The 22,005-nt window shown below is 46.5% G+C and overlaps 1 protein-coding gene across 11 annotated transcripts in view; it reads left to right on the top strand.

Moving 5' to 3' along the window:
- Positions 1-22,005, top strand: part of GIGYF1 (GRB10 interacting GYF protein 1) — a 332,123-nt gene that overhangs the window by 244,953 nt on the left and 65,165 nt on the right. For 7 of the 11 annotated variants that reach the window (XM_033924367.1, XM_033924371.1, XM_033924364.1 and 4 more), the window contains 3 exons: positions 100-200; positions 8,795-8,911; positions 16,563-16,663. In XM_033924367.1, coding sequence (XP_033780258.1) covers positions 100-200; positions 8,795-8,911; positions 16,563-16,663 — 319 coding nt within the window. The remainder of the gene's footprint in view (positions 1-99; positions 201-8,794; positions 8,912-16,562; positions 16,664-22,005) is intronic. The other 4 variants (XM_033924372.1, XM_033924363.1, XM_033924365.1 and 1 more) reach the window with 3 other exon arrangements.

Here is a 22,005-nt window from a genome sequence, read left to right as displayed (position 1 = left end):
AAACCGCATATTCGGAGGGCTCACTGTATTTCTAATTGATTACCTGCACTACTCTAATGATGATGACAATTGTTCTAATTAACAAACCTTTTCTTGCAGGGCAACATGGACCAGGATAGATTGAAGAAACAGCAGGAGCTGGCAGCTGCAGCCCTCTACCAACAGCTCCAGCATCAGCAATTCTTACAGTTAATAAACAGGTAAATCATAAATACTATTATCCCAGGACAAGCAGGCAGCATATTCTCACATGTGGGTCACATCATCCACGGAGCCCCGGTACAGACACTTCAAAAGTGCATCGCCACTTTAAGATTTTAGAAAGTTCGCGATAGCCCACACTGTGCATGTGAGTGTGTCTTCCCACCCAACGTAGGCGCGTGGTCCCTCAGTTCTTAGTTTTTTTGCGGAGCTAAGAAGTCACATTTTTCAAAGTTCGTTGATTTTTTTTTTCCTCTTTGCCTTTCTGCTCTCATGCTCTTTTTTTTTTTTTTTGTCTACTTAGACATTTTTTCTTTCTTTCTTTCTTTCCTCTAAAAGTAAAAAAAAAAAAAAGAATTAATTTTTTTTTCTTTTAACTTATTTCACCATCCGCAGGTTTTCTTCCCGGCGGGGCCTACATTCACGCCTCAGCCATCGAGTTTAATTTGGCTGAGGCGGTGTTCCCGTCGATGTCACACCCGCTGACTGGGTTTAAAAAGTGCAATCAGTGTTCTCACACTATTTCTTTGATGGACCCCCATAGCTGGTGCCTGCAATGTCTCTGTCCTGACACCGTGTACAATCATGTAAACGCTGTTCTTCGCTGCAAAAATGTACCATCAAAAATCGTATTCTCCAGCAAGAGAAGCTCTTAGGTGTCAGCATGGAGGCAGATGCACCATCGACACCATCCAAGTCGAAGTCCTCCACAGCACCAGAGGCATCTGCCGGTGTTGCAACTCATCACGCCTTCAGGTAAGCAGCTAAGAAGCCACTACCTTCCCATTCAGGGATGCAGGGAGCCATTTCATGCTGACCAAGCGCAAGTCCCTGCAGTGGCTAGTTCCATTGTTGAGAGGTACTTCATCATCGGAGTCATCCTCTACGGAACGTGTCGCAGCACGTACAGGCATCGAAGCCACAGGTACCGGTACTTTCTTTGAAGCAGAAGCTTGATGCTTTGCTTTGAGAGGAACTTGGGGACCATTTTCAATTCTGCTCCCAATGCTTTACTTTCCAGTACCAGCCCAGCCTGAGTCTAATGTTACAAGGCCTTCCAGTGCCGTCGATGCTCCATCGGTGTGACCCAAGGACTCTCGGCACCGCTCCAGTCCGACTACCCATGCATCGAGGCATTCCTCCAGGCATTGATCTCCATCTGCTCACCATCACTCATTGTCTTCCAGGTGTTCTGACAAGAGATCGATGAAGTCCGGAAAGGTCTCACGCAAACGCAAGCATTTAGTGACCCCAACACCAGAACGACATGGCTCGAAGCACATGTCTCCTCCTCTCCTGCAAGACTGATCTACAAGATGACTCGAATCCTGACCCGTCCCCTTCTACTGATGCTGATGACTCTCCGGCATCAAAGTTTCTCCTACTAAAAAGTTGTCCTTTTCTAGATTTATTCATCAGTTAGGAAAGGACTTTTCAGTGAATTGGAGGCTGACTCTAAGTATTGTGAAGAATTTCTGGAAACCTTGGATTATGATCAATCTCCCTGAGCAATGCTACATGGCATCTTGAGAGAGACTATAAGAATTGGGAGTCCCCTCTGTCGGTACCGGTGGCTCCTAAGAAGTTGGACTCTATACAAGATCATATCTCTGCCTGAATTTGACAAGCCTCAACTCGCGCATCAATCCTTAGTTGTGGAGTCTACTTGAAAGAAATTTACTCCATCAAAGGTTTATACATCGGTTTCTCCGGGGAGGGAGGGCTCTATGATAGACAGGTTTGGTCGGCAACTTTACCAGAACACCATGTTGGCCAGTAGAGCTGTCAATTACAACTTCTATTTCTCCTGCTACTTGAAACATCTCATGAAGCAGTTTCCGGCATATCAAAAGCATATTTCTTCTTGTAAGCTGAAAGGTTTTCAAAATCTCGTCAGCACTGTCCTTCAGTTACGGAAGTACTTGGTTCGTTTGGTTTATGACATCTTTGAACTCGCATCCAGGGCTTCTTCCATGTCTGTGTCCATGAGGAGTCTGGCATGGCTCAGAGTCTCTGATATAGATGTTAATTTGTAGGACTGACTGGCCCACACCCCCTGCTTAGGAGATGAACTTTTTGGGGCTTCTACAGATGTTGCAACCCATAAACTCATGGCTCATGAGACACTTTAGTAAAGCCTAAATCTAAGCCTTCATCGAAACCTTTCAGACCTTCTTCATCTTATCAGGTGTGTTTAGCTTCTGCTACAGTAAGACCTCAACAGAAGAAACAAAAACAGCAGCGTCCTCCCAAAGCTCAGCCAGCTGCTCCCAACAAGTCAACTCATTCTTTTTGACCTGCTGCTAGAGAGCATAGTTCCAATTCCCTTACTCCAGTATTTTCCTCAGCCAATCGGAGGTCGTCTTCAGATTTATTGCCATCATTGGGAATTCATCACCTTCAATCTCTGGGTTCTAAAAATCATTCGGGAGGGTTACTTATTCATTTCATCTCCATCCCTCCAGATCATCTTCCAAAGAGTCTGTTTTCAACCCTCCCCAATCCTCTCTTCTTCAGGAGATTCAGTCCCTTCTTCTCCCTCAATGCCATCGAGGAAGTTCCTCTCGACTGGTGAAATCGAGGGTTTTACTCCCGCTATTTTTTAATAGCGAAGAAGACTGGAGGTCTCTGACCGATTTTAGATCTCGGAGCCCTTAACAAATTTTTGGTTAGAGAGAAATTTTGAATGCTATCTCTGGCCACTCTATATCTGCTCCTAGATTGCAATGATTGGCTATGCTCTCTAGATCTCAAGGGTGCCTATACTCATATCTCGATTCACCTGGCTTGCAGGAAATACCTCAGGTTTCATGTGGCAAATCATCACTATCAATACAAGGTTCTACCATTCAGCCTGGCATCTTCTCCCAGAGTCTTTCTCAAGTGTCTGGTCATAGTGGCAGCGGCCTTGAGGTTTCAGGGTCTTCGTTTTTCCCTATCTAGACAACTGGCTCATAAAAGGCCCTTCCTCTCTGGATGTCGTCCTTGTGATGAACCAAACCATCTTGTTTCTTGAGAACTTGGGTTTCAAGATCAACTTTCCCAAGTCACAACTTCTTCCATCTCAGACTCCAGTTCATTGAAGCCCTTCTCGACACCATTCAAATGAGAGCGTTCCTTCCACAATATCGTCAGAGCACTTTGCTTCTACTTTGTCATCAAGTGGACCAGCTCCAGACCATTTCAGCCAGGCAAATGATGGTGGTTCTGGCCATATGGCTTCTATGATCCATGTGACCCCTTTGGCGAAGCTCCATCTCGGAACACCTCAATGGACTCTGTCCTCGCAGTGGTCTCGGGCAACCGATCCTCTCTCGCAACACATTTCTGTAACATTGTCTCTTTGATCGCTTCAGTGGTGGTGGATCTCATCCAATCTATCCAGAGGTCTGCTTTTTTATCTGCCTCCTCATCAAAAAGTATTGACCACGGAAGCATCAACTTATGCATGGTGATCACATCTGGATGGTCTTCAAACTCAAAGTTGTTGGTTAACCAGAGAGCAGAAGTTCCATATCAATCTGCTGGAACTCAAGAGTGATTTATTATGCTCTCAAATCTTTCCAGCCTCTCCCAACCCATCAAGTCCTCTTCCTTTTCATGGACAATCAAGTAACGATGTACTATATAAACAAGCAAGGAGGCACAGTGTCTCTCCTTTGCCAGGAAGCTCAAAAGATTTGGCTTTGGGTAACTCGTCAAACCATTTACTTGAGAGCAGTCTATATTCAAGGGGAACAGAATTGCTTGGCAGACAAGCTCAGCAGAATTCTTCAGCCTCACAAATAGACGCTCAACTCTGCAGCTTGCCATCCCATCATTGCTCTGTGGGTCACTTCTCAAGTGGGCTTGTTTGCATCTCCTCACAACAATAAGTTGCCCCAGTTCTGCTCCAGACTTTACTCACCTCACCGCCTGGAGACGGATGCATTTCTATTGGATTGGACACACAAGAGTCTCTATGCATTTCCACCTACGCCTCTCGTTCTAAAGACTTTTGTCAAACTGAAGTGGGAGGCTACCACCATGATTCTCATAGCTCCTTGGAAGCCCAGACATCCATTCTACTTCAGCTTACTTCCAGGGATCCAATACCTCTGCCAATATTTCCATCTCTTCTTATGCAGAGTCAAGGTGCACTTCTACATCCCAACCTTCAGTCAGTCATTACACCTGACAGCTTGGTATCTCTTGAGCTGACTGAAGCTGGGCTTCACCTGTCTCAAAATTTTAGAAGTATCATAGATGCATCCAGGAAACTTGCCATTCAACAATGTTATCAGCAAAAGTGGACTCGTTTTTCTTCCTGGTGTCTTCTTAATCACTATGATCCAACATCCCTCTCAATTGATCTAGTGTTGGATTACCTTCTTCATTTGTCTGACTCGGGACTCAAGTCTACATCTGTTAGAGTCCATTTCAGTGCTATTACAGCCAGTTGAGGGTAAACCCCTAACTGCTCATCCTCTGGTCTCCAGATTTATGAAGGGTCTTTTCAGTGTGAAACCACCTCTGGTAGTCTGGGATCTTAATGTAGTGCTTGCTAAGTTGATGAAGCCTCCATTGAACCAATGTCTATAGCTCATCTTAAGTATCTTACCTGGAAAGTTGTTTTTCTTATTGCACTTACTTCTGCCAGAAGAGTTAGTGGACTTCAAGCATTAGTTTCAGATCCACCTTATACAGTTTTTCACCATGATAAAGTGGTTCTTTGCACACATCCAAAGTTTCTGCTGAAAGTAGTGACTGAATTTCATCTCAATCAGTTGATTGTGCTTCCAGCTTTTTTCCCTAAGCCTCATTCTCATACAGGAGAAACGGCACTTCATACTTGATTACAAACAAGCTTTGGCTTATTATCTCAACAGAACAAAGCCTCACAGAACGTCTCCTCAACTTTTTGTCTCCTTTGATCCTAACAAGTTGGGGCATGTGGTTACTAAGAGAACAATATCCAACTGGTTAGCTGCATGCATCTCGTTCTGTTATACTCAGGCTGGGCTGCAACTGGAGAATCGTGTCACAGCACATAAAGTTTGAGCTATGGCAGCTTTGGTTGGTTTCCTCCGATCTACCCCTATTGAGGAAATTTGTAAAGCTGCTACATGGTCCTCGGTTCATATATTCACCTCACATTACTGTCTTGAATCTTTTTTCAGATGGGATTGGCACTTCAGCCAGTCAGTACTACTAAATTAATTGTCCTAAAGGTCAGCACTCCCACCATCCCATTCTGGCTAGCTTGGAGGTCAACCACATGTGAGAATATGCTGCTTGCTTGTCCTGGGATATAAAGCACAGTTACTTACTGTAACAGGTGTTATTCAGGGACAGCAGGCAGATATTCTCACAACCCACCCACCTCCCCTGGCTGGCTTCTTAGCTGGCTTACTGAACTGCGGGAAAACACTCATTCATGCGTGGTGCATGCTATCGTGAACTTTCTAAAATCTTAAAGTGGCGATGCACTTTTGAAGTGTCTGTACTGGGACTCCGTGGATGACGTCATCCACATGTGAGAATATCTGCCTGCTGTCCCTGGATAACACTTGTTATGGTAGATATCTGTGTTTTTCTCTCTTCCCCCGCCCCACACCCCAATAACAGCCAGAAATCAAATACTGTACATGTAGAGGCATCAGCTTTTCTAATGTCATGCTTCTGTTATGGTCATCTCCTTTCCCATAACTACCTTTTCAGTATAATAAGTGAGACATTCTAGACAGTAGGGTTATTTCCCGATAGTCATGTACTGCTGCAGAAGGAATCACTCTTGATTTTTCACTCTGCTGCTGTTGTACTTCACTGAGCTTTCTAGCTCCACCTTCAGTTCTTTCCTTTTGCACGCGTGCCTGCAAGAGTGTTTGTTCTCCCCTCCCCATTTTATTATTTTTATCTTGATGTAATTTAATCCCCTTTTCAAGTAATTTAGTGCTTGGAGCGATTTTGAAGCTTTGCCTGCTTGAATTCCCAGAGTTCGGTCTGTAACTGGGTACCTGCTAGCCAGCCTGTTTAGTTTTCTCTGGAGCTCAGGGCTGTCCTTGAGGCAGTCTCACCTATTGTTAATCAGGGGTTGAGCACAACAGGCTGTTAGGTGCCCTTAGGAGGTTTACCGATGTTTTGCAGGGTGCCGGCTGCATCGTCGTGCTTCTGCCCGTCCCTTCTACTTCAACTCAGCAGCAGAGCAGCATACCTTCTACCAGTTTTTCTGTCTCTGCTTACACAGATTCAAGGATCTCTACTTCATCCCAATCTGCAGTCTCTGCACCTGACAGCTTGGTACCTCTCAATATAACTCCTTTTCAGTTTTCTCAACCTGTACAAGACATTTTAGAGGCTTCTAGAAAGCTTACCACTAGACAATCCTACCACCAGAAATGGACTAATTTTCTACATGGTGCATCTCTCATGATAAGGAGCCTCAAGATTCCTCCTTATCTTGTGTTCTGGATTATCTTTTGCACTTATCCACCTCTGGCCTCAAGTCTACATCGATCCGAGTCCATCTCAATGCAAATGCTGCTTTCCATCAGCCTACTGAAGGAAAACCCCTCTCTGCTCATCCGGTGGTTTCCAAATTTATGAAAGGACTTTTCAATGTCAAATCTCCTCTCAAACCGCCCCAGTGGTTTGGGATCTCAATGTTGTTCTTGCTCAATTGATGAAGCTTCCATTTGAACCAATGTCTACGGCTCATCTCAAATATCTCACTTGGAAAGTGGTGTTTCTCATTGATCTTACATCTGCTTGAAGAGTCAGTGAGCTGCAAGCTTTAGTTTGCTGATCCACCTTTCACAGTTTTCTATCATGACAAGGTGGTCCTCCGTACTCATCCTAAATTCTTACCTAAAGTGGTTTCAGAATTTCATCTCAACCAATCATTGTACTTCCAGTGTTTTTTCCAAGACCTCATTCTCATCCTGGAGAATCAGCTCTTCATACTCTGGACTGTAAACGTTCTTTGGCCTTCTACCTGGAACACACCAAACCACACAGATCTGCTCCTCAACTTTTTGTCTCCTTCGATCCGAACAAGTTGGGACACCCAATTTCAAAGCGTACCATCTCCAACTGGATGGCTGCTTATATCTCTTTCTGCTATACCCAGGCTGGACTGCATCTACAGAGTCGAGTCACAGTCCACAAAGTCAGAGCAATGGTGGCTTGAGTAGCTTTCCTCAGATCCACTCCTATTGAGGAAATGTGCAAAGCTGCCACTTGGTCCTCAGTTCATACATTCACTTCTCATTATTGTCTGGATGCTTTCTCCAGACGGGATGGCCATTATGGCCAGAGAGTGTTACAAAATCTGTTCTCCTAAGTTGCCAACACTCCCACCATCCCATTCTGATTAGCTTAGAGATCACCTATATGTGAGAATAGGCTGCCTGCTTGTCCTGGGATAAAGCACAGTTACTTACCGTAACAGTTGTTATCCAGGGACAGCAAACAGCTATTCTCACAACCCATCCACCTCCCCTGGTTGGCTTCTCTGCTAGCTGTCTGAACTGAGGAGACTTGCCCTGTGCTGGGCGGGAAGGCACTCACACATGCGCAGTGCGGCAGACTCTAAACTTCTAAGTTTTCTACAAGCAAGTTTGCTTGCGAGGCTGTCTGCATCTGGACTCTGTGGATGACGTCAGTCATATGTGAGAATAACTGCCTGCTGTCCCTGGATAACAACTGTTACGGTAAGTAACTGTGCTTTATATACTTACCCTAGTATGCTCTTTTCCAGTAGATAGGTGAGACATTCTAGACTCACTGACCTGTCCTTCCTGCGTCTGCTTCCAGCTTCCAGTCTTTTTATGCTTCTCCAAACTGATTCTTGGATGCCTGTCAACCCTTGAGGGCTGTGAAAAATTTGCGCCACCCTATTTCCTTCCGTTTACAATGAAATTGTAAGTGGATTGAGGGTGTTTGCATCAATGGTATGCGTCGGCATCCCTTCCCCCAACACTCCCTCAATGAGAACGGGAGTTTAATTCCCCCCAGCCCCCCCCTTAGAGCGCAAATGGGAAGGCAATGTGGGAGGAAATAGGGCGACGTGCATTTGTCCGCGCAAATGTCAGCACGCCAATGTTCTGCTCGCTTTTGATGGGTCACCAATTCAATGTACTGTATTGAGGAGTAGTTTCTGAGCTCCTTTGAAGCTTGTGTTGGCGATTAATGGTAGTTACTTTTTTAGTAGAACAATTTGTTTAAGCCTTTTGCAACAGTTGCCTCTTCTTCATGTGTATTAGGTGGCTCTGTGTGCTTGGGTGTTAACTGTAGGTGGAGCTAGAGAGACCTGTGAAGTACAACATAGGCAGAGTGATAAATCTGGAGTGGATTCCTTCTGCAGCAGCATACAGCTATGGGGAAATAATCCTACTGTCTAGAATGTCTCACCTATGTGCCGGTAATCTCTTTTTCTTAAGGATTCTGAGGATTACTCAGCTTGCTGAATCTCTTAGGAAAGGTTGTCTTCATGTTCTGATTGGTTACCTAGTAAATATACCTGTCATATTTTGTGCTAGAATTGTTTAGGATCTTTATTAGACTATTCTTTCCTCCCTCCTCTCCCTTTTCTTTTGTTTTCACTGTCCTTCAGCAGGCAGCAGTATGCACAATGTGCATTACAACAGAAGGCAGCTTCAGGGGACCTGACACCACAGCAGCAGCAGCAACTAACCATGTTCCTGCAGCAGCTACAGGCTCTCAAAAGCAGGTAAAATATTGTTTTCCCTTTTGGTTTTCGTAATTTCAGCTACCACTCCAGCCCCTCCAGCTCTACCTTATAGTTCAGCCATGGAACTGCTTTCCTTTGAGCACAGATTTTGGGCAATACCTTGTATTTGACATTCTCAACTGTAGTTCTCATAGATGACCAAGCACTTGCCCTCATGTCTGAGAATTAGAATTTCTCTATTAGCAGCTCAGCTGATTTGCATAAATAGGTCACATGACTGTTCCAAATTACCAGCTATTGCTTAGACTTTTAATCAGTGTTCCCTCTAAGGATTGTCCTATAATATAAGAACATAAGATTTGCCACTGCTGGGTCAGACCAGTGGTCCATCGTGCTCAGCAGTCCGCTCACGCAGGGGCCCTTAGGTCAAGGACCAGTGCCCTTTTTGAATCTAGCCTTACTTGCGTATCTTCTATTCCAGTAGGAACTTATCCAACCTTGTCTCGAATCCCTGAAGGATGCTTTCCCCTATAACAGCCTACGGGAGAGCGTTCCAGACCTCCACCACTCTGGGTGAAGAAGAACTTCCTTATGTTTGTACGGAATCTTTTCCCTTCTAACTTTAGCGAGTGCCCTCTCGTTCTCTTCACCTTGGAGAGGGTGAACAATCTCTCTGTCTCTACTAAGTCAATTCCCTTCAATATCTTGAATGTTTCGATGATGTCCCCTCTCAGTCTTCTCTTTTCAAGGGAGAAGTGGCCCAGTTTCTCTAGCCTCTCGTACGACAACTTCCCCAGCCCCTTAACCATTGTTGTCGTTCTCTGGATCCTTTCGAGTAGTACTATGTCCTTTTTCATGTACAGCGACCAGTGTTGGACGCAGTATTCCAGGAGGGGGTGTACCATGGCCCAGTATAACGGTACGATAACCTTTTCAGATCTGTTAGTGATCCCCTTCTTAATCATTCCTAGCATTCTGTTCGCCATTTTCACCACACATTGCGCGGACAGTTTCATTGACTTGTCTACAAGTACTCTCAAGTCTCTTTCTTGGGGGCTCTCTCCGAGTATTGCATCGGATATCCTGTATTCGTGCAATCCAGTCTTTTGCATTGATTGTCACATGTATGACTTTCTCACGGTTGGTGAGAAGGTAGATGTGTGTGCTTGCTGCAAAGAGCTTCTAGCTCTCAGAGAACGAGTACATTCCCTTGAAGCTAGAGTAGCAGGCTTGGAGGAGCTGAGGGAGACAGAAAAGTACATAGAGAAGACCTGCAGGGATGTTGTAGAGATGTCCCACTTCCAGTCTTGTAGCCCATGTGCTGCCGGAGGAGAGAGGCCTCCTAGAAGGAGAGCATCACCTTGGTGAAATAGGAAATAATCATGTACTAGAACCCGCCCACCAGGGGATCCTTGCACCGAGGATGTGTCTCCAGGGGCTTCTACCCAGCAAGGAAAAATTAGAACAGCAGTTGTAGTTGTTGATTTGATTATTAAGCATGTAGATAGCTGGGTGGCTGGTGGGCATGAGGATCACCTGGTCACTTGCCTGCCTGGTGCAAAGATGGCGGACCTCACGTGTCACATAGATAGAATTTTAGATAGAATTTTTTTTTTTTTTTTTCCAAGATGTCGCCGGGTTAGGTTGCTATTGTGGCGCCCCCACCATTTTTATTTGTTTATATTATATTTTTTATGGATTTATGGATTCTTTTATTCTATTTGGTTTAATTTGGTTTTTTATTTACATTTATACTACTACAATATTCTTTTCTAATTTTGTTGATCTTATTATTTTGAATTTAAACCCACTGTCTTTTATTGATGGTTTGAAGCGAGTGCAACAATCGGGGTGGCCTTGTCCTGTGATCGAGGTCGGAGGTTGATGGCAACTGGGGTCGTGGCGGCGGGTCTCTCTCCGCAACAACAGCAGAGGCCGAGAGACATGGATCACCTGAACAGAGGAGATCTGAGGCTGAGACCCGAACACAGCGGTGAGCTGATGCTGAGCGGACCTGGCGGGATGCTATCGCATTTGACAGACATCCGCCGCCATTGCATATCTATATGCCATGGCCAGAATCGCTCTGGGTCTTGCCGGGAGACATCTGCCGAGCAGCGACAGCGGAAACTTGAGAAGCGCTGGCTTTGGCAAATAGCATGGAACGGGAAATTACCATGGGAGGCTCCGCCTCACCTCCAGTGTCAAGTTTGGGCGGCCCACGATCGTTGCAGTGTTTTTTACCACCTCCGTCTATCTCCTGCACGTTTGGCTTCAACGACTACGGTCATGTCATTACTTGCCTATTTTGAAATCAGGAACTTCTGACCCGGAGTCCCATTGCCCGGCTTCTATCCAAAGCTTAATGCCGATGTTCACATGAACAACAGAGCGAGAGTACCCCGTCGGCCCAGCTACAGCAACGCCGGCACACATTAACTATCGGCAACGGACGACTTTCTCACAGAGGAGGAAATCTCTTATTCACCATGAGCCTCATCTGGGGCTACCTCCTTGGAGCACAGGCAGTACATCATGAGTAGGAGTACATGAATGGAGACCATCGCAGTGGAGGCGTCATGGGCATCATGAGACAGTCAGCAAGGTCTCTTCCCTGAAGAAGCCCTTTATCATCAATGACACTGAAACCGTGAATTTAAGACAATGTTCTATTTTTATTTTTCTTACCAGTTTAAGAAATATCTATATTCTTATCTATTATTTTACTTTTTAACTTTATTTTGTTCTATTTATATCATTTAAATTTCTTCAGAATTCTACTGTTTAACGGTTCTACCTTCTGCATCTATCACTACCTCTCCTTTCTTCCTTACAATGTAAATTGATCAATTGCTATCGTGTTAAAATATTTATTTTTACTTTTTCCTCTATCACTTCATTTCACTTCACTATTACTTTCCAGGTACTTTAGTTAGATTATGAGCCTTCGGGACAGTAAGGGAATTTTTTAAGTACCTTTTTTATTTTATTTTTATTTATTATTTATAATCTTAATGTATAATTTTCTGTAAACCGCTTAGAACCTAACGGATGTAGCGGTATATAAGAAATAAATTACATTACATAAACGACCTAGAGGTGGGAACAAAATGTGAGGTCATTAAATTTGCGGATGACACCAAACTATACAGCAGGGTTAAAACCATGGAAGACTGCGAAGATCTCCAAAAGGATCTAACGACACTGGAAGAGTGGGCCAAAAAGTGGCAAATGAGCTTCAACATAGGGAAATCTGCCGAAGAAAGGAGGACAGCTGGTCAGCCAAAGCAGGGCCTCGAGAAGGCCTCGGGATCCAATGAGGACGGTGATCGAGAAGGCGAGAAAGACCCCATCGTGTCTTCGAGCTCCAGTAGTGGAGGAGGCGAAGTAGCCGGTGGGGAATACTGACGAAAAGGCTGCTTCCGATGAGGCGAGGCATGCCTGGATGAGTGCCTCGAAGAATGTCTCGATCGCTGATGCGAGCTGTGTCTGGAATCAGGCCTCGATATACGAGGCGAGTGAATCTTCGATGAGGCCCCCAGTGAGTGGATGGGGCTGGAAGCAGTTGATCGAAGCAGAGGTGATTGGGTGGAAGCACCTTGAGGCACCCGCAAAGACTCTACTCCTTGCATCGAGTGAATCTGCTCCTTGCGATGCATGCACCGATGCCAGACCAGACACTCGCAGAGACTCTGCTCCCTGTAGAGAGTGTGCGTACTGCTGATGCACTGGAGGCGGCTCGAACCCACGGGAGACCTCCGCTTGCACAGGCTGGATTTGAGAGAGAAGCTTGGGCCCCATGGTGGTAAAGAGCTCAATGAATTGCTTCTCAAGCAAGGTCTGGAACGAAGCCGGCAAGAATGGATCCGCATCAGCAATGGGACCACCTGCATGGGCCTCGCGCTCCTTAGAGGCAGTGTGAGAGTGCTTGGGCTTAGAAGCCTTGGGCACTTTTAGCATTACCGGGGATATTTGGACCTGTGCTACCTGACCTGAGGAGACGGAGGAAGGCTTCGCAGCGGGGCTGCTGTGCTACCTGACCTGAGGAGACGGAGGAAGGCATCGCAGCGGGCACCGAGGCTGAGCCGGCACAAACGAAGCAGGCTTGAGGATGCTCGGGGCCGCAGAGGTGGAAGGCTGAAGAGCAGCGGCAGATGTCGAAGTCGAAGCACCCTTCGATGAAGACAGCTCCATTGAAGATTCCATGCTGAACTGCGACTCCCAGAAGAAACAACGACGCTTGAAAGCACGTGCTGTGAGTGTGGAGCAAGGTCCTCACTATTTTGGAAGGTGTTGAGGCCTGAGATACCGAAGACAGCGTCAATGATGGTCCGTGAGCGAAATCGCGCACTGGCACTTGACACACTTTTAAAAACCAGTAATAGGCCAGGACACAGGCTGGAAAAGCTCCGCCGCAAGATCAAAGCTGCGGGGCTGCGGCCACGTGGCCTGCCCGGTCGAACGGATTGAAGAATTTTTTTTTTTTTTTTTTAAACAAGAAAGCACGACGAAAAGCAACAATTCTGAGTAAAAGAACCCAAAACCATGTACTTTAAGAAGGCGCAAGTGAACTAACTTCACGCAGAGAGTCGAAGACGGACTTCTCGGCTCCGCAGAAAAGTAAGAACTTTTCCAGCCTGTGTCCTGGCCTATTACTGGTTTTTAAAAGTGTGTCAAGTGCCAGTGCGCGATTTCGCTCACGGACCATCATTGACGCTGTCTTCGGTATCTCAGGCCTCAACACCTTCCAAAATAGTGAGGACCTTGCTCCACACTCACAGCACGTGCTTTCAAGCGTCGTTGTTTCTTCTGGGAGTCGCAGTTCAGCATGGAATCTTCAATGGAGCTGTCTTCATCGAAGGGTGCTTCGACTTCGACATCTGCCGCTGCTCTTCAGCCTTCCACCTCTGCGGCCCCGAGCATCCTCAAGCCTGCTTCGTTTGTGCCGGCTCAGCCTCGGTGCCCGCTGCGATGCCTTCCTCCGTCTCCTCAGGTCAGGTAGCACAGCAGCCCCGCTGCGAAGCCTTCCTCCGTCTCCTCAGGTCAGGTAGCACAGGTCCAAATATCCCCGGTAATGCTAAAAGTGCCCAAGGCTTCTAAGCCCAAGCACTCTCACACTGCCTCTAAGGAGCGCGAGGCCCATGCAGGTGGTCCCATTGCTGATGCGGATCCATTCTTGCCGGCTTCGTTCCAGACCTTGCTTGAGAAGCAATTCATTGAGCTCTTTACCACCATGGGGCCCAAGCTTCTCTCTCAAATCCAGCCTGTGCAAGCGGAGGTCTCCCGTGGGTTCGAGCCGCCTCCAGTGCATCAGCAGTACGCACACTCTCTACAGGGAGCAGAGTCTCTGCGAGTGTCTGGTCTGGCATCGGTGCATGCATCGCAAGGAGCAGATTCACTCGATGCAAGGAGTAGAGTCTTTGCGGGTGCCTCAAGGTGCTTCCACCCAATCACCTCTGCTTCGATCAACTGCTTCCAGCCCCATCCACTCACTGGGGGCCTCATCGAAGATTCACTCGCCTCGTATATCGAGGCCTGATTCCAGACACAGCTCGCATCAGCGATCGAGACATTCTTCGAGGCACTCATCCAGGCATGCCTCGCCTCATCGGAAGCAGCCTTTTCGTCAGTATTCCCCACCGGCTACTTCGCCTCCTCCACTACTGGAGCTCGAAGACACGATGGGGTCTTTCTCGCCTTCTCGATCACCGTCCTCATTGGATCCCGAGGCCTTCTCGAGGCCCTGCTTTGGCTGACCAGCTGTCCTCCTTTCTTCGGCAGATGGCTGCTGATTTGGACATTCAACTGGACACAGGTTCCAAATTCTCGAAGGAGTATCTGGAGACGATGCATCTCCCTCAACCACCTGCTGAATCCCTCAAGCTTCCTCTTCATAAGCTGCTGGATCAGACCTTTGTTCGTTATCTTGAGACACCCTATTCCATCCCTGCTGTGCCGGGCAAATTGGATGCCAGGTACCGCACGGTCCTCCATAAAGGATTTGATGGTGCCCAACTCTCCCATCAGTCCCTCTTGGTGGAGTCCTCATTGAAGCGGTCTCATTCCTCCCAGGTGTATGCCACCATTCCGCCTGGCAGGGAGGGCAAGACCATGGACAGGTTTGGCAGAAGAATTTACCAGAATTCCATGATGACATCCAGGGTTCTTAATTACAACTTTCACTTCATCACCTATTTTGAATTTTTCCTCCGAGCACAGTTTGATTACCAGGAGGTTCTGGCTTCGATGTCCCAACTCCGGTTGCAGATGATGCAGTCCTCCTACGATGCCTTTGAGTTGTCTGCTCGGGCTACTGCGTGCTCGGAGGCCATGCGCCGGCTGGCATGGCTCAGGACCATCGACATGGACCTCAATCTTCAGGACAGGCTGGCCAATGTCCCCTGTGTTGGTACTGACCTCTTCGACGAGTCCATTGAGGTGGCGACCAAAAAGCTCTTGGACCAAGAAATCCTTCCAATCCATTCTTCATCCGAAGCCCAAGCCTGCTCCTCCTCATCCATCACGCCCACCGTTGATCTACCAGCAGCGTTTCCAGCCTAAACAGGCTCCTGCCATCCGTCAGCCTATTAAGAGGCAGCATCCCCAAAAGCAACAACAGAAGCCTCAGCCATCTGCTTTCCCTAAGGCTCCTCAGCCTTTTTGACTGTCTCATGGAGAGCATAACGTCCATCGTGCTGCCGTTTTCAGTTTTTCCACCGATAGGGGGTCATCTCCATCACTTTTACCATCGATGGACGACTATTACCACCGACCTCTGGGTCCTTTCCATCGACAGGAAGGGATACTCTCTTCAGTTTCATCAAGTTCCTCTGGAACATCCTCCAAGAGAGTATCCTTCCAACTTGACCCAGACCGCCCTTCTTCTTCAGGAAGCTCAGGCTTTGCTCCAGCTCCAGGCTGTCGAGCCGGTTCCTTTGGCTCAACAGAACAAGGGTTTTTACTCCAGGTACTTCCTTGTTCCGAAGAAGACGGGCGATCTGCGCCCTATTTTGGATCTCAGGGTGCTCAACAAATTTCTGATCAAAGAAAAATTTTGCATGTTGACCCTGGCATCCCTGTATCCCCTCATCGAGCAGAACGACTGGTTATACTCTCTGGATCTCAAAGAGGTCTACACTTACATTCCCATTCATCCGGCCTCCCATCAATACCTCAGATTCCGGGTGGGACATCTTCATCATCAATACCAAATGCTGCCTTTCGGCCTGGCCTCGTAACCCAGAGTCTTCACCAAGTGCCTGGTAGTGGTGGCCGCAGCGTTCAGGAACCATGGTCTTCAGGTGTTTCCCTACCTGGACGACTGGCTCATCAAGGATTCCACGTCTCAGGGAGTTGCTCTGGTGACCCAGAGGACTGTTTGGTTACTGCAGAATCTTGGGTTCAAGATAAACTTTCCAAAATCTCATCTACAACCGTTATTCTGGAATTTACAATATGCCTGCAAAGCTTTGAATGCTTAAATTTTATTCTTATCTTTACAACATGTCTGCTTCTGAGAGACTATGCTACTGTTGAGATCATGAAAGCATTAGCAAAATTGATAATGGCTTCTCAGTTACTCCTTATGTCTGTCTTGTGATTAGAAAGCTTGAAGACACAATAGTTTAGAATTAAACTTATGTGTTGTGCCTACTGATTTGTCTTGTCTCTCTAACTTTTGTTGTCCTAGAAGTGGAGAGCAAGGAATGATTCCATCTATGAATAGATCGATGTCAGTGCCAGATACAGGGTCCCTATGGGACATGCATACCTCAGCTTCACAGCCAACAGGTAAGATGCATCATACCTTGAAGTTTGTCTTGTGAAAGGCAAGATCCCTGTTGTAGATATCGGGTCTATGACAGTTGGGAGGAAGATAATTCATAGGATATGACAATTGGTAGGATCTTCCTACCAACTGTCATGCTACTAATAGTACTACATCTACCAATTATCCTACTCTGTCACAAATATGAAAATCAAAATTCTTTATCGTCACTCCAGACCAGCACAGAAACGGATGGGTTTACACTCCTCTGCCAGCAGGTGGAGACTGAGACACTGACTTTTGGCATCAGTACAAGTGGGCTGTGCAGTCCCTCTTACAATCAGTTTTTTCTCAGTCCATTTTTATATGGCGTTGTGCTTGGGATTTTGGCGCATTCATTATGAGCACTTGAAAAACGCAGCAAAAGTATTTTTAAAACACTTGAGTTTTCAGATGTAGTGAAGGATCAACCACAATCGGTGGAAACACAAGATATTACTTTGAAAGATTTGTGGTTAGGTATTTCTAGAGTGGAAGGGTTTCTCAGGTCAACAGTGAAACAAACAGTAGAATTTTCACAGTCTGTTTCTCATAAATTTGAGAATGTAGATTCCAATTTGAGTTATTTGGTAAAATGTTGGGCATGGGACTAGTGGGCAGAGGGGCGAAAGATGAGAAAGGGATAAATGCTGGACCATGGTAAGAGGAACCAATGAACAGCAACAGAAGAATTTACAGAAGATGGGAAAGCGGAAAAAAGAAACTGGGACCAACTTTATGGAAAAATAAGTCTCCAGACATCAAAGGTAAAAAACGTAATTTATTGACTAAAATATGTTAGCTTTGGGAAATGTATATAGCAGATGTCTTTGTATTGTGTTCAAAAGAAAAGGAAATGCATTTCTGATTTTATTTCTACAGTGTTGAAGTACTTGCTGACCCTTGCTGTGACTGGTAGGGATCCCCAAGCACTGCCAGCAGAGGACCTCCTCTAGTGACGGCCAGAACTCCCCTCCACCAAGCACAGCAGTCACTGGCAACATCCATGAGCCACTGAGTGCCCATAGGGACCCCTGGCCAATTGCAAAAGAAGTCCTCAGCTGACAGCTTGGGGGTTCTCATCAGCTGAGTATTTATATTTTATATTTACATATACATTAGAGGCTCTGGTAGAAACCCATTTACAAAGTATGTATTTTTCCCTATTAATATTTCTAAATTAATAAAGTGTCTTTGCTTATTTGTAAATGGGTCTCTACTAGAGCCTTTAATTCAGTAGCATAATTAAATGAAATAACTATTTTTGAAGTTTATAGGGATGGGCGGGGACGAAGGGGATTCCTCGCAGGGACGGGTGGGGATGGGGGGGATTCCTCAGGGGGACGGGTAGGATTTCTGTCCCTGTGCAACTCTCTAATGGACAGTGCTTCTCATAGATGCTGGTCTCTTCGGTTGGAGGGCTCAGTGCCTCAGTCACTCAGTTTAGGGTGGTCACCGGTGGAGGAGTCCTCGTCGATCATTGTTCTGGAGTCCAAAGTCATTAAGCTAGCTTTGGTGGACTTCCAGTCCTTGCTGGAGGGCAAGTCAGTTTGAATTCTTCCCAAGAATGCCACAGCGGTGGCCTATATCAATCGGCCGGAGGGCACCAAGAGTCATCCAGTAGCTCTGGAAACCTCCCTCCTCATGGAATGGGCAAAGGCTTATCTTCTGGACATCTCAACCTCCCACATAACTAGAGTGGACAATGTCCAGGCGGACTTTCTCTGTCTTCGTGCTCTGGATCCTGGCAAGTGGTGTCTCGGGTAGGAGGCGTTTGAGTTGATTGTTCAGTTGAGGAGTCGGCTGATCATGGACCTCATGGCCACGAGTGTCAAAGCCAAAGTGCCAAGGTTCTTCAGTTGGCACAGAGATTGCCACGCCGAAGGACTGGATGCTGAAGTACAGGCTTGGCTGTACACTGTCTTTCCTCCTTTCCTTGGCCTCTGGTGGGCAGAGTAGTTCTTAGGATTGCTCGACACACAGGCTGCATGATCCTGGTGGCTTTGAATTGGACCAGGCGCTCATAGTGTTCAGATCTGGTTCATCTGCTCATAGCAGATCCTCTCTCACTGCCCCTCTCGCCCGATCTTCTGACTCGGGTCCCATTCCAATGTTCAATCCGGGTTCCCTTTGTCTCACAGCTTGGTTCTTGAGAGGGCTCGCCTAAGGAAGTGGAGATGTTCCAATAAGGGGATCTGCACTCTGTTAGGTATCAAAGACTTTCTACTTCTCAGGCCCATATGTGTGTTTGGTGTCTGTCTGAGGAGTGGTGTTCCATGCAGGGGGTTGAGCCCCTCTATGCTGCTTTGCCTCACATCTTGGAGTTTTTGCGGTCTCTTGCAGGTTCGGCAGTTGGCCTCTTCTCTGGATATGATTGGATTCCTGAAAGTAGTGAAATTGCTCTGAACCACCTTTTAGGCTGTGGTTCCTGCATGGAATTTTATTCTGGTTCTCTGTGTTCTCATTCGTCTTCTATTTGAGCCTCTCGGTTCCTGCACTTTGAAGGACCTTACTTTTAATACAGTTTTCCTGGTGGCCATTACTTCCATGAGATGCGTTTCTGAGTTTCAGGCAGGTTGTGTTGTGGCCGGTTCCCTCCTTTCTTCCCCAAGTGATTTCTCTTTTTCATATCGACCAGTCCATGGTCCTCCCAGTCTTGGGTAGTCGGGAGGGCTCTTTGGATCAGAGACAGTTGCACAAATTGGTTGTCCATAGGGTCCTTTACTCTTATGTTCAGTAGACCCAGGGGTTCTATAAATTGGATCCTCTGTTTGTCGTCCTTGCGGGTTCTCATAAGGGAGACGGTGCTTCCAAGGCTACCATTGTGCGTTGGATCAAGGAGGCTATTGCTTCGGTGTAACTTCAGGTTTATTTAAAATTTATTATACCGCCCACTCGAGCCTTCTAGGTAATGTACAAAAATGCCATAACAATATACCAATTAAAATGTAATTTAATCAAAAATAAACCAAGGGAAAAGACAATTTAAGGACAAAGATGAACGGGAACAAAAGGGAAAAGGGGATTAGAACTACAATTAATAGAAAGAAAAGAAAACACTTAAGGGGAAGAACAAAAGGTTGGGGAACTGAAAGTAGAAATATTTCTTAAATCTAAGTTGTCCTTATAAGGACAGTTTAGGTTACAAAGGCATCGCGGACAAGGAATGTCTTTAGCTTCACCTTAAAATTGATAAGTGTTGTATTTTCCCGAGTGTTGTATGTTCCAGAGAAAAGGAGCATTAACAGAAAAAAATTGTGGTCCTCATTGTACTGATAAGTTTCAATGAGGGAACAGTAAGGAGATTGTGAGCAGTAGATCGTAGGGTCCTAGTTTAATTATAGGGGATAAGCAAATTATTAATAAATTCTTGCTGGCCATTTACTTTCGTTTTAAAGATTAGTAGTAGAATTTTGTAGGTGATCCTATGCTCTATCGGTAACCAAACAAAACCTGTTCTGTAATTTCTCAAACCTCATTCCACTCAGGGCCAGGTAACCTCTTGGGCTGAGTCTTCTCTTGTGCCTCTGGTGGATATCTGTAAAGCTGCAGTTTGGTCTTCTCTCCATTCCTTTGTTCGTCACTACCGTGTGGATGTTCAGATGCATCGGGACACGGTGATCGGTGAGCACATTCTAGTGGTGGCCCTTCGGGGGTCCCGCCCATGATGGCTACTGCTTTGGTATGTCCCATCAGTTTCTATGCTGGTCTGGAGGGACAATAAAGAAGGAGAAATTAGGTCCTTACCTGCTAATTTTCTTTTAGTCCCTCCAGACCGGCTCAGAACCCTGCCCTGTCGTGTTATTCTGTGTTATTCGCAAAGAGTATGTTTTTGTTCTGTGGGTGTTTGTTGGTTGTTGGGGAGTTACAAATGCAGTGGTTTTGGTTCATCTGGTTTATCTGGCAAACCTTGGGATTTTGTAGGGAAGGTTCTTGCTCTAATCAGTATCCAACAGTATTTTCCAGGTTCATTTGGGCTAGGCTTATGTCATCTCCATGAGAGTGTGGAGTCATCTGTTCTGGAATATGTCTAATTTATTTCTACTTGGCTATTCATAAAGACTGATTGTAAGAGGGGCTGCACAGCCCACTTGTACTGATGTCAAAAGATAGTGTCTGTCTCCACCTGCTAGCAGAGAAATGTAAACCCATCCTTTTCTGTGCCGGTCTGGAGGGACTAAAAGAAAGAGAATTAGCAGGTAAGGATCTAATTTATTTATATAAATATACCACAGCTTGCCATCATCTGATCGTGGCAGGGGAATCCCTGATAAACTTAGCCAGCAGGACTTCCCGAAACCCAATTCCTCTCTCTCTCACTCCCCTTCCTCCCTCACATCCACAAATACCCCCAGACCGCCTTCAAAGAGAGCCCCATTCCTACAAGCCTGATACCCCCAAAATCCCCTGACACCTCCCCCTCAACATCCCCACATATCCATCAGAGAGATCCTCGATTCCTTTCTCCATCCCTCCTCCCCATTATCCCCTCCAGCCCCACTCTAAAGAGAGCTGCCTCCTGCAAAGCCCAACACCCCCCACCCCCGACATCACCATACATTCCTGACATCCCCCCACACACCCCTTTATCTTTGGATTGAAAATCAGCAGGAGGAAAGCCCACCATCCTGCTGATAGAGCCGCCTCTTCAAAATGGTGGCCCTTCCCCCTCCCAATGCATCTTGGGATGCACTGGGAGGGGGAAGGGCCACCATTTTGATCAGATCAGGGCCTTAGGCCAGTGGTCCCCAACCCTGTCCTGGAGGACCACCATGCCAATCGGGTTATCAGGCTAGCCCTAATGAATATGCATGACAGAGATTTGCATATAATGGAAGTGACAATCATGTAAATCTGCTCCATGCATATTCATTAGGGCTAGCCTGAAAACACAATTGTCCTGGTGGTCCTCCAGGACAGGGTTGGGGACCCCTGCCGTAGGCCTTTCCCAGTGCACTAGGAAGAGTAAAGCCACCATTTTAAAGAGGTGGCCCTATTAATAGGAGAGAGTGGGCATCCCTTCTATTGATTTTTAATCAGAAGGTACAGGGAGATGTCAGGGGTGTGTGAGGATGTTTGGGGGGGGGGGGTGCTGTTGGAGGAGTGTTGTTGGGATCAGTGGGTGGGAGGGAGGGAAGTAGAGAGGAATCTGGGCTCGGTAGGACGGTGGCTATCTTTGGAAGGGTAATGGTGGATGGGAGGGAAGGAGAGAGGAATTGTGGCTCTCCCTGCCGGTTTAGCTCATTGCAGCAGGGGAATCCCTGATCAGCTGAGCAGGTAGGACTTACTGAAGCCCTGGTTTTGGGGTGTCCTACCAGCTCAGCCG

This window comes from Geotrypetes seraphini, chromosome 16 (assembly GCF_902459505.1).
Source record: "Geotrypetes seraphini chromosome 16, aGeoSer1.1, whole genome shotgun sequence".
In the NCBI taxonomy this organism is placed as follows: domain Eukaryota; kingdom Metazoa; phylum Chordata; class Amphibia; order Gymnophiona; family Dermophiidae; genus Geotrypetes; species Geotrypetes seraphini.
The sequence above is the reverse complement of the archived record's forward strand: the minus strand, read 5'-3'. Positions and strand labels throughout refer to the sequence as shown.